The following is a 13,162-nucleotide window of genomic DNA, read 5'->3' on the forward strand; positions in this document are numbered from 1 at the left end:
CAGGACTATTGTACTTTTATTCATTTTGAGGCTTACGGTTTTGTCTGTTTTGGTTGTGGAGTCACTTCTAAATTGAATATTTTTTCTCCTGGCATTTGATATGTTTATTAAATATATATTCACTTTTTATATTCTTTCTATTCAGTTCCCAGGTTCACGCCTAAATGTTTTATTAGGAGCACCTGGTTTTATTGAAAATAAAGGTTAGTACTTGTATTATTACTTCTAAATTTCTAAATTTACCAGACAACACCAGAATATCAAAATTAACTTACGAAGAAAATATGCACGGCAGAAAAACAAAAAGGTACAGACAAAAAAAAACCAAAAAAAAACCAAAAAAAAAAAAAAAACAGCACGAGCTATAAAACTTGAAATACAAAATGAGAAATAACAAATGAATATCAACATTAATAAGATTCAAATTTTAGGTGGATTTCTACAATACAGTGCCACCGATACATCAAACAACTTTTATGACTTTTTTACCTCGAATTCATTTGATTCTAACGATCAGAAGGATGCAATCGACCAGTGCAGTCAGATGGGTAAGTTATATAGAGAATCCGATGTGTATTTTTTCAGCCGAACGACTTCAATCTAACTTATTGTATCTATTATTGTGTCTTAAAAGGGGGATAATTAAATATAACGACAATCCAGCTACTGTTGATCAGTCAGTCTTACCTATATATATAGAACATGACTTATGAAGCATTATCAATATTGTGTTTTCCCAGCTTGAAAATGAAGACACATTTTTGTTCGTCATTACTCTTTTCAGACCTCAACTTGCAAATCTGGTACAAAGTAATCAGGTTTTTCCTTTCTTCCTTCCTTTCGTTACGCAGATAATTTCCAATCTCTTATTCGCTTCTCCACCTACAAATGCGAATAAAATTTAATGAAACTTTCAAAGAATCTTTATTATACATTCCCATATGTATCTGAGATTGAATTTTTATTCAAACAAATTTGGGGTATTACATTAGCAAAACATGGACTTCGTCATTCATTAATATGGGGACTCAGGGATGCCAATCTCTTAACCTTTAGTCCTCCTACGGAACTGAATGGACTTAAGTGAAACGTACACAAAACCGTTATTGTATATTCACATTTTGATCCTGATCAGTTGGAGGTCCGAAGATGCAAGGTACAATTTTAGTGAGCTTTTTTCACAGTTTTTCTAGTAAAAATGGCAAAATTGGTTAAAACAGAAATAAATCTTGTCTGTAAAGTGGATTAAGTTGTTTGTATTCTCTGATCACTCCACGGTTTTGAATTAGAGAAAATAAGTTGTCTTAACCAAACCATTCGAAAAATTTCCTTCATAAGATTTTCGTAAAAATCATAAACGTAAACAAAACATATACCGAACAAATTTCATCCCAAAAAATAGGTTCGGTTGAGGCAGCATTCAATATACCAAGCTCCACGCAGCGGCAAACGTTCGTTTCCTCTCTCACTAACCGCTGCAGACAGGCCTTTCGGAATTCTCGTGCGTTATTCAAGTCATTAGTCGTTTGACAATCGGGTAACATCGCATAAATTCATTCACTTTTCCCCCGACTTGATTCTTGCATTTTCTGAGGGGGATGGATGCAGGTCTAGAGTGAATTTCGAACTTCATACGCTGTTCGGAGCTTGTCAACATACAATTGCAGTTACAGATTCGACAGTGAATTTGAATATTCATGATTTCTTATTATTTGAGAATTTGCTGAAAGCGCTCACTAATCATCTTATTGATGTTTTTAGGTTACTCTATAACATCAGGGACTTTATCAGCATACTGTAACAACGCCATTGTTCTTGGCACTCCTCATTTCAATTCTACTTCTGGAATTGTCGGAGCCGTAAGTTATATTGTATATGTATTCAAAAACTAATATTATTTTTTTTAATATAAAAAATATGCAGAATTGATTCGAACATTTTCAACTTAACCTTTAAATCATTTACGTTTGATAGTGTCACATCAAGAACACAAGTTGTTGGAATGAAGCATTAAAATGACCCAATAAGGAACGACAATAAAAACAACATGCCAATCATGAACTCAAACGTTAAGACACATGCTATACTGTTTCACAAATAAACCTGTGAGAATTATTAGACAAAAAGATAAAAAAATGTAATGAAGTGTACTAAAAAAATATTTATCGTACAAATGACGTTATTTCCTCATTACATGTGTATCTGGAATTTCAATTGATTTGTTTTGTAGATGTTTATATTTGGATGACTGGCTTACTTCTATCACTAATACACTAAAAAAAGTACAATGATTCACTATTTTATACGGCGGGAACGCCTAGTTTGCCCCTCCTCCCATTGGTCATATGGTCAGATTTTGAAGGGCGATAATCCAAATTTAGTCGCAGGTGTCGCTAACATCGGCAGCAGATTTGTTTGCATCGTGGTCGTTTTAGTTTTTTTGTTCTTTTTGTATAATAAAACAATTAAATAGGAAAAAAACATTTATTCATTTCAATAAGTACGTTAGTTTTGATCATGACTGATATGAGCGTACATTTTCAGGCTCTTGTAGTGTGTGCTTATGGAGTAGAAACAACTAATAAAACACTATCCGTTAAGAAACAATTTACAGGAGAAAAGGTAACAGACTTGAACAATTTTTATCTTCCTATCTTCTACCAAGAAATAGTTTATTCCAAAAACCAATATTAAATAGATGTGATATGACAAACGGTAATGTAAATAGCTTATCATATAATTAGGACATTGAAACAACGACTCACAAAATAAAAGTGAAACAATATAGTCGATAGTGAGATTTATTCAAAAACAATTGATGAAAATGCTTAGGTGTGATTAGTTAATGGTAAGGAGTAAGTCTAAAAGAAGACTGTAAGGAAAAGGTCTATAATAGTTTAAAATGATGAGTAAATCTATTGAATACACAATTGCAATTATATTTGAAGATAATAAGTAGATCTGATAGGTAAACAACAATGAGCATGTGTTTTTAGAAGATAACACTTAATTTGTCAATTAAGTATACATTAAGGAGGAGGTCAATATAGTTCACTATTATGTCAAACTCTTTTTACTATTGAAGAAAATATATATATATTAAAAAGGCAATAATGAATAGATTTATTCTTTGTATATGACGAGGTTTCTGTGTTATTAAATGAGCTTAATGACTCAATGTTGTTATTCTGAATGTAAATGATATTCCATCAAAGTTATTCTGTGTATGTTGCTAAGTTGTATAGATACATCTTTATCTTCCTGTACTTATTCAGTCTGGCAGTGGATTTGGAGCGAGTGTTGTGTTTGATGACATTAACAATGACGGCTTAGATGACCTTTTGGTAGGAGCACCTCTCTACTTTGACAAAGTGCTTGATGGTGGCGCTGTATATATTTACTATGGAGTAAGAAATGTGAGTCCTAATTTGTTAGCAAAATGGATTTTTTGTCTCAAGATATTTTCAAGATGCCAGAAATGGGTTTTTTTAATGCAAAAATGTATTCTTATGATTGTATCACGCTGTGTTCGCCGGTATTGTCGACGACTATAGACATTTCATGTCCGATCGTATCAAGATGCGCTCTGTGAAGTAGTTATTGATTGTAATATTAAGCATGCCGATTTTCTAAAATCTTGGTGGCAGTTGTCTTCTCTTCTAGGCCGGTATTTCTGCATCTGACGAAGACGTTAATGCGGAACTTTTGGGTCTCATTTTTTTTTGTTTTATTACTTTTAATTTGTGTTTAATTTTTATATGTTTCTTTTTACCTTAAAAATGTGGCTTTTGTTAACTTATTTATCATTCAGATTTTGAAACGCTTTCGATCAAATTTTGCTGGAACAATAAGTTATGAAAATTTATACAAATTAATCGAAAAAGGGACATTCTACACTAGTTTAATTTGATTATTAATAACTCATCTTCGCAACTTGGTACTGTGACGTCATTATCGTGGATCGGTCCGCCGTCCTCATTTCAAATAATTCTAAATGAAGCTTTGATGAAGGGATAAATATTAATATTAACTTTAATCGATTAGAAAATAATAATAGGGATTGTTCTTATTTTTTTATCCAGTTATGCTCGCATAACCGCGTCAAAAATTAAAATCAATCTTTTGAATATACAAATAAATTTGTAAAACAAAATGTATAAGATATAACTTGTCATAATATCACAGATAACCAAGAGAAATCCAGTGGTCCTTTTCACAAAAAAATCGTAAGTGTAAAATTAGTCGTAAGTTATGACGTCACAATATTTTGATTTACTATGACGTCATAACTTACGATTAATTTTACACTTACAGTTTGTTTTTTTTTTTTTTTTTTTTTGGGGGGGGGGGGGGGGGGGGGACCACAGAATGTTTTTTTTTCCGATGTTCTCACTACACAAACCTGGTTGTTTGGTACTTTTACAAGAAAACCGCTTTTCAATATGTAGTTTTATTCTTAACATAATGCGTAAACAATGCAACTACAGTTCAATCCTTCAATACACTGTCCCTTTTCCGTCTTCATCCGTTGTTAATGGTTTCCTGTTTCAAATGTATACAAAAAAATTAACAAATTTTACAACAAACTATTTTAAGAGAAGCGACCTTTTAAGAGTGAGTGCACAAAAACTGCTGGGCAAAGAAGAATTTGGGAGATTTGGATCCGCCATACAAATTATTGGTGATGTAAATAAAGATAGCTTCAGTGGTTTGTAAATTTAGTTAAAGAGACTTAGCAGTCCACCAACACTGCTTCCATTGTATAATACTAAAATTCGAGTTCTGCTCTGTTTTTTTATCCTTTTCAATCTGACTATCGACAATCTACTATTCGCAAAGAATGTCCGGATTAAATTGATTTATTGCTTTCCTTTAAAGCTGTCATTTTCGTATATTTTTGTTTCTGTTAAAAAATACTTTGAATTATTTCTACTAAATTGTCCTGTATAATTTCATTTGATAGCCACAAATAAAATCCATTAAATGCATGAAATAGGTGTCTGTATAATACTTTAATATTTCATTCTATTTATTTTGACACTAGACAGAGCCTGGTTTAACCCACCATTCATATCGGTAATGCCTATAATATTGAAGTTGTTTCCAAATTTCCAGTTTTCACCCTGATATTACTAGAGTTTACCATTACCATTACCTAGATTTATCAGCTCAGAAATTTTTGTTATTACCTTTCAGAAAGCAATGTCAAGATTTGAATGGTTTATATATGTTGGCATTTTATTCTTGTCTACAGATGTAGCTGTTGGGGCACCGTACGAGAACAATCTACGTGGAGCAGTTTATATTTACCACGGTGGACGAAATAAACTCACATTTACACAGAAGATAAAGGCTCAGGAGATTGACCCTGGACTTAAATCATTTGGATGGTACATTGGTACTGCACAGGATATTGATAACGATGGTTATTCAGGTATTCTGATTCAGTACACTTGATATTGTCGCTAGATCTAATATATGCATGCATAAAAATTAAAGATGAACATAATTTGGACATGATTTAAGTTCATGTTCAAACTATTAATTAGTTCAATATAAATTAAGATATATAGTAAAGAAAAAACTTCAATTAAAAACAAATATTTTTTAATGACTAGCGAAATGATCAATTAAAACCTCGCATTATACTTTTTTTTAAATATTAACAAAATCTGTTGTTAGTATCAAGTTATTTACAATACTTTTGAAGATTTTGTGGTCGGATCCTACATGAGTGACCAGATTTCAATATTAAGAGCCAGGCCAATCATTGACCTAAGGAGCACGGTTGATGTAAGTCCGTCTATAATACCCCTGAATTCATCTGGACTTCATTGTCAAGATCCCACGTTCAGACCATGTGTGACGATTCGATTGTGCTTCTCCTACCACGGGGATAATGTTCCAGGCTCTCTAAGTAAGTTATTGATTGTTAAATTGATGTGTTTGGCCACTTAAAAAGTCTGTCTCATTTGTGAATATGTGAAAATCTGTGAAGCCCTGATAAACCACGAGAAAATGTGTAATGATAATGAAAACCCAATGATTTATATTTAAGTGTAAGTATTTGTAAGAATCAGGCAAAATGGAAGAAGTCAGAAACCTACATTTGAAAACGCCTCCGATCTGACAATGTAATATCAGTCAAGGATACTTTCTCTATTTGAAAAGACCATTACTTGATCTCTGCATCACTGGCTTAACCCAGAAATTTTTCAATAGAATTAAAAAAAAATATCTGCCCTTGAAATGTTCATTTTCAGTGAAATTGTAACTCAATGATCCAGTATGATATGGGAAAATCTTGTCTGTTTTCCTTGATTCTGAAGGAGCAAATAGTCTATCAAAATGGTGGTATTTTTCATACCACGTTTCACCTATTGCCTAATTCGTACAGGGACTGACACTTAAGTAATCATCCAAATAAGAGTCAGGCAAATCTAAAACTATGTGATTCATTCCTAAAAATAAGCTCATACCTTTTAATATTTGACATGAAGTAACCAAATATGACATTTATTAAAAGGTTAAAAGTTTTTCCATATAAAGCCTAGTAAAATTGTTTAGGAAAAATTATTGACAAATTCAGAATTATCTCCTTATAACGAAAATAATAGTTCATTTCAATGAGATTCGGTGAGTTTCAATATTCATGAGACACTTCTTTCTGCATTATATTAAACAGGAGACCTCGACCCAGAAGTCACTCACTGCAAAATATTTTTGCTGGACGGATATTTTATTTCTACAATTGCACAGTACAGAATGAGAATATGAAGTAACAGAAATATCTCCAAAATCAAACTTTTCATACATGTCCTGTACACTGTAATGTTATTTGGTCATCATGTTTGATGTGGTTTCATGCCATGTTTTTATAGTAAATATCTTATCAATTTAAATTAAATATTGATATAATTGTGATTACAAATGTTTTTTTTTTAATTATCAGACGACAGATGCAACTATTTTGTCTTATTTATTCTCCTAATTTAAGGTGTGTCGTTCAACATTACTTCGGACACTAAAAGAACAAAAGCTGGCAAAGTGAGCAGAGTTTCTCTTTATACAGACACACGTGATTTTGATAGCCCTAACATCCGAGAGAAAACCATAACAATAACTAAAGAATCAGAGAAATGTATGCCATACTACGCTGTAGTCCAGGTTCGTATCAAATAACAACTACACAGGCAAATATTTTTCATGTAAAGTTCATGTTAATCGAGCTTCACGTGAAATTCATGTGAACTTCACATGAAATTCATATGAACTTCACATGAAATTAACGTGATTTTCACGTGAAATTCACTTAACACGACTTTCATGTTATTAATTCACGTGAATTTCACATGAAGACTCGATTCACCTGAATTTAACGTGAAATTTATCACGAAGTTTATTTGCTCAATTCAGGCGAAAATCACGTGAAATAATTTTTCCTGTGTAAGATCATACCTATTTTATAATGCTTTACTAAACCGTAGAATAATATTATACATAATCTGTTACTTATGTTACTGTTTGGTTTAGACTTTGTAATAGTTATGAAACAGAATAGAAAATAATTTGTTGCACTATTTATGAACACAAAATATTTTGAACACACATTTTAGTTCATCTCACGAATGATCAAAAATCAATATTGAACCACTAGGTCGATACTACTGCTGTTGGACCAAACGTCCCCGAGGATACTCACCAACCCAGTAGTCAGACCGCCAACTATACCTCATATATTTTATCGAAATCTGCCGAAGCGAAACATTTAAAACCTCTAAAGCAATGAAGATTTTCAATCTTTACATTAAACATGGTGCTACAAAAATGCAGCTCTTTGACATACTCGTATAGATCTTATTGGCGCTTGATTTGGCTTCCTTTATCGATATTTTGAGTACTTCTTGTACACAGTTTTTAGTGTTGCATATCGAAGTGTTTGGTTCTTATGTTGCTGATGAAAGGCTACCTCTTGAAGTATATGTATAACATTCGGAAATTTGTTACAACTATGTGCTTGTTACTTTTGTATTTGACCTTGAACTAACCATTTCAACACTAAGTGAAGTAAGTCTGTTTATAAACTCGTCTGCAGTGTTATTGTAGCTTTTTACTATTAATCCTTGGTTGTAATGGTTCTATTAAAGTGATGTTTAGAATATCAGTTTTGTTTTCAGAATGTGAACCGTGAGTTTTTTATGTCACTAACTGAGATGTTTGAAGTGGAAGCCAGCTATGGATTGAGCATTGGTCCAATTCCTGGTCAAGTCAGTCCCATACTGAATAACGTCCCATCTGTTATTTACTCATCTGTGCGTATATTTTTATACATTCACGGCCATTTTTGACTTCAATCATCGAAATGAAAACGGAAACACAAGATTTAATATTTGAATTTCACAATCAAAACTTCAAAGACGAGAGACAACCATTCATACATCAAATAACATATCTTAGAACACTAAAAGTAAGTAATCAAGAACTCTACTACGACAGACATGTACGGGTGGTTTTAATTTTGAACCACATTTGACAGGAAACAGCATACAATTTCTGTGCATTGATAATGTTTTTGGTAGTACTTGATTTTTAGTATACTTTGAGACTATCCAAACAAAATGATTTTGATTTGCATTTATGAATTGCTTAAGCGAAGAAATATTGTCCATTTGCGGTTGCTAGACGTATAACCCTACAATATATATCACATTAGTTGTGTCTTTTACTGGTTTTACTATCGTTTTAGGCCAACTTTTCTACCGGCTGTGAAGGGGAATGTCGTCCGGACCTTGTGATTACAGCTATTTTGGACCATGAAATCATAAAACTTGGTGAAACAAATGAAATTCTGGTACAAGTAAGAGTGATTAACACTGGAGATCTTTCACATGGAAGTCAAATCTCTATAAAGACCTCCAATAACACAAAATACATAGGATTCTTCCAACCACAGAACGAACCAACTGAACCAGTTCTTTGTAAAGACATAAAGGACAACAATAATGTATCAACAGTCATTTGTCAGCTTCGGAGCACATTGTTTCAGCAGCAGCAAGCTATTTTTAGTGCCAGATTTGCAGTTTCACGTGAATTATTAATTGGGGAACATTCCACTTTAGGAGCTTTTAACCAAAAGATAAGTTTTTCTGTGGAAGCTGAAACTACAAGTTCAGATGACAATCCTTCTGATAATATTCAGACGCTAACTGCCACAGTCAAACTACAGTCTCTGGTGCAACTAAAAGGGTAATCATTATAAGACGTATCATATATATATATAAAGATCAAATAAATATAAAATATAAATATCAAAGATATAGTTACTGGTTATTAGATCGTGTCGGTAGTGCTAAATCGTTGCTTACTATAGCATCGCGGAAAGAGAAATCATGGGTTACCACGACAAAACCATATTTAACTATCGAATTACAATGAGTAAAGGCATGTAAATACACCAGATGAAATAACTTCGATGTCATCATCGCGAACAATGTTAATAACTTTCATTAGCAATAAAAAGAAATTGCATTATAGAAATTTTAAAGTTATTGATGCAAGACACTTTTCTGAAACTGCAATAAAATATTAATTTCGACTCAAATTGCAATAATTATTAAGGCACGCAATATTTCAGCTATATTCAGGCGATGAACATGAAGTGGATGATAAAATGAACATGAAATGATGATGAAATGAAAAAAAGGATTCGATACAAGGAAAATAGGGTCGACAAATTTTGATTGCCACCGGATATAGGGAGAGGTGGGTAGGGTCGGGCAATTTAGCCTCCTGTGGTGGAGCCCAATGGTTCCTACTCCGGGAGAATACCACAGTAGGATTCTTTAACGTGCGAGGAACGTGGCATCTTTCCCAACACGGTGCACCACTATGGTTTGCGGTCAGGTTTTTGGTATTATAGGCTGACAACCCCAGCATGTAACATACCAGGGGTACCCCATTCCTCCACCTGGGGCACACAACCTAGATGCTCTGTGGACAGAGCGCCCTAGCCCCCGGCTAAGGTTCTGAGCACTATTTAGTCGCGTTTTACGACAAGCTTATCGGTGCTGCAGGCCTATTCTAAGAAAGAATAATCTTTGCTAAAAAGTATTGTTTGTCTTAGTTGAGATGCATATAAACTTTATTTTCCATGTGCAATTGAAATTGCTTGTTGACGGTAATATCACGCTTGTTTGGGTCTTCAGTCATCTGATGGTACATATATTTAAAAAATGGCGTCGTCTCATGGATATTATCCCGCATCTTCTTTGTCTTACTATGATTTTTGATCGTAGTGTGTTTCTATGAGAAGGCATTATAATATGGCAAGTATCTCATTTACTTTTGCAGTATATCGACCCCAGATCAATTGACAGTATCTGAGAAGGCTAACAAACTTCTCAACTTCGTCCACACTTACGACATACACAACAGAGGACCGAGTCCGTTGTTCAGAGGTACTATACATATTTGTATCCCTGTCTACAATCAAGAAGGAAAACAAATGGTGTCTAGAGACTTTATCAAGGTAAACTACATATTGATGTACCGATCTTCCGCAAAAAAATTAAAAAATGCTGGTAATTGCTCTCTTATCGTTGTTTGTTTGTTTGTTTTTTTTTGTTTTTTTTTTTTTTTTGGGGGGGGGTCATTTTTCTATCCCTAAATTTATAAACCCCCGAAAGTTCTGCTGGACGGAACTTGTCAGATTGAAATCACAGTTGCAGTGTATCTAATTGTATATCTTAAATTCGTTTATCACCGTTATAAGACTTTGTCTTCTATTCAATAAAAACATTACCTTAAAATATACACATATACAATACTGTGTTTTTTTACTTTTCAAAAATTTAAAATGCAATTCAAATGGGTGTAAACAGTGCCTTATATTCTAACCGATATGTATAAATTATTACTGTGTACGTTTCATGTATAGTGACACGTGATTTTTTTAATTTGCTATATACTATAATTTGTAGTAATTGCAAAACTGCGGAGTCGGACTAGAATTAGAGGTGTACCCGTGTACATTTCGTTAATTGAAGTTATATAGGGGGTGAATCAAAATTGACAATATATGACTATGAGACAATAAAGATTTTCACTATAAATCTTGTTAAGCAATGATGACTAACCATTAACATTAACTAACCATTAACATTTAGCTTAGATACCTATTTGACCTAGCTTTTGAGTTGTAAGTGACCCTTTAGATTATGGTATTGTAGTTAAATATTACTTTACTATTAAATTCGCAAGAAATTTCAAATTTGTCTGAGGAGGGTTAGATTTTTTTTGTTTTTTGTTTTTGTTTTTTTTGTGCTATTCATCGGCAATCAATGTATTATAGTGAAATGAAGATGACAGGAATTGTATTGGACTAATAAATGGAATTATAAAATTCAAATAAGCCAAACAAATGATTCGAAAGTATTGATATATTCGTGTTGATCATTCAATCAGTAATCTCAAAACGATTGCCAAGAAAGACACATCTGACTTGAGACTACAATTCTGAAGAAATAAATAACGTGATCGAACTAAAATTTATCCTTGTTTAAGCTGTTTAGAAAATTTTTATGGTGTATCCGGTAAGATTATCCGGTACGATTATCCGGTGGTCTGTATCTTTTCGTTCTGTTGAAGATACTTTTTAGTTCTGTATTGCCAGAGTATTCTTAACAAGAAATCATTATTACAAGTACTATAATAATTCAATGGCGAGCGAATGTTTTATAATGATTTTTAATAAAATCTTCCATATGAAACACGTTTTTTCTGAACTCTAAATATTACCAATGTTGACATATAAGAGCCTCGTTGATCTTTTAAAAATAGACCAATAATAATAGATAACTTCAAACTTTTTAATTCCAACACTCTAGAATCAGCAATTCATGAGTTTGATATAGTAATGTTTCCATTGGAACCGATAGGCAAACGGCCAATCTTCTAAGAATGCGAGAGAAATTTATGCCTATGCAGCCCTTTTGTATACATCGTAAAATAGCAAAAATAAATTTGTGCAATGTGCTGTTACAGAATTGATATTATCATAAATAAATAAATAAATAATAGTGCTTCATCGATGTGCAGGTAAATGGAAACAGTCCACGATTGCAATGGAAATTGGCTCAATTTCCAGGTGATACCAGCAGTCCGCATGAAACAAACCAAAACATTGTTTCTACAACTACAAAGCGTCTTCCTGATTTACAAACTACGACACTCCCTCCTAGGGATGGTGCTTCATTAAACAGAAGACGAAGGGCAGCAGAAAAATTATCCCAAAATGAACAGTCTGGGAATAAAATTAAAGAAATTGTAAGTACGATGTTCTGATGGTCTTCACCTATTATTCATTTACAATTGAATCATACTACATTATTTTGTTTGTACGCAAAATTACATGAAACCGGAAATGTTGACTAAAATCGTTGTTTCATACATTTATTCAAGGATTTGTGTTGGTCGTGTTTCCATAATTGTGTGTTTTGTGTGTTATATCTGTAGTTCTTTAGTATTCCTCAGTATTAGATCTTTTCAGCTCATTCCCATCACTTAGCGTCCGTCGTCGTCGTTAACAATTTTTAAAAACTCTTCCTGTCTGACACCACTTGTCCAATTGGAACCAAACTTTGTATGAATGTTCCTTCGATATCCTGCATAGAACTGATGTAGAGATTTTCGATCCTTCAAAAAACATGGCCATGGTTACTGAAATAGAACATAGGGTTCAGACAGTAGTTTTTCGCATATATCTCCAAAACCGTTAGGTTTAGCCAAATTATGACAGGGTAAAAGTATTTAGCATGATGAGATCTATCTTTGGACAAATTTTCATTTTAATCTGTTAAGCCATGTTGCAGTTATTGTAGACGTGTTTTTGGTATTTATAATGTTATTTCTTTCAAAAATTTTGAAAAAAAAATTTACACTGCTTGACGACAAATTGGAATCAAACTTTGTATGAATGTTTCTTTGGGTATTCTACATAGAACCGGTGTGGGAATTTTTGATCCGTTGAACAACATGGACACCATTACTGAAAATAGAACATAAGGACCAGACTGTGTGTTTTTTTGCATATATCTCCAAAACCGTAAGGTTTAGCATAATTATTGCAATTGCTGAAATGACCTTTTTATAAGGCCTTCAAAGG

The 13,162-nt window shown here is 33.0% G+C and overlaps 1 protein-coding gene across 1 annotated transcript in view; it reads left to right on the forward strand.

Moving 5' to 3' along the window:
- Positions 1-13,162, forward strand: part of LOC148603709 (integrin alpha-9-like) — a 35,216-nt gene that overhangs the window by 14,599 nt on the left and 7,455 nt on the right. Inside the window, exons 5-17 of the mRNA XM_088553198.1 lie at positions 146-203; positions 432-548; positions 1,762-1,859; positions 2,545-2,622; positions 3,276-3,416; positions 4,597-4,708; positions 5,255-5,434; positions 5,711-5,917; positions 6,998-7,167; positions 8,178-8,312; positions 8,747-9,246; positions 10,351-10,528; positions 12,097-12,324. Coding sequence (XP_088409324.1) covers positions 146-203; positions 432-548; positions 1,762-1,859; positions 2,545-2,622; positions 3,276-3,416; positions 4,597-4,708; positions 5,255-5,434; positions 5,711-5,917; positions 6,998-7,167; positions 8,178-8,312; positions 8,747-9,246; positions 10,351-10,528; positions 12,097-12,324 — 2,202 coding nt within the window. The remainder of the gene's footprint in view (positions 1-145; positions 204-431; positions 549-1,761; positions 1,860-2,544; positions 2,623-3,275; positions 3,417-4,596; positions 4,709-5,254; positions 5,435-5,710; positions 5,918-6,997; positions 7,168-8,177; positions 8,313-8,746; positions 9,247-10,350; positions 10,529-12,096; positions 12,325-13,162) is intronic.

The sequence above is a fragment of the Perna viridis genome, chromosome 11 (genome assembly GCF_037379345.1).
Source record: "Perna viridis isolate PV_CMFRI_1.1 ecotype Kerala chromosome 11, ASM3737934v1, whole genome shotgun sequence".
Classification (NCBI taxonomy): Eukaryota; Metazoa; Mollusca; class Bivalvia; order Mytilida; family Mytilidae; genus Perna; species Perna viridis.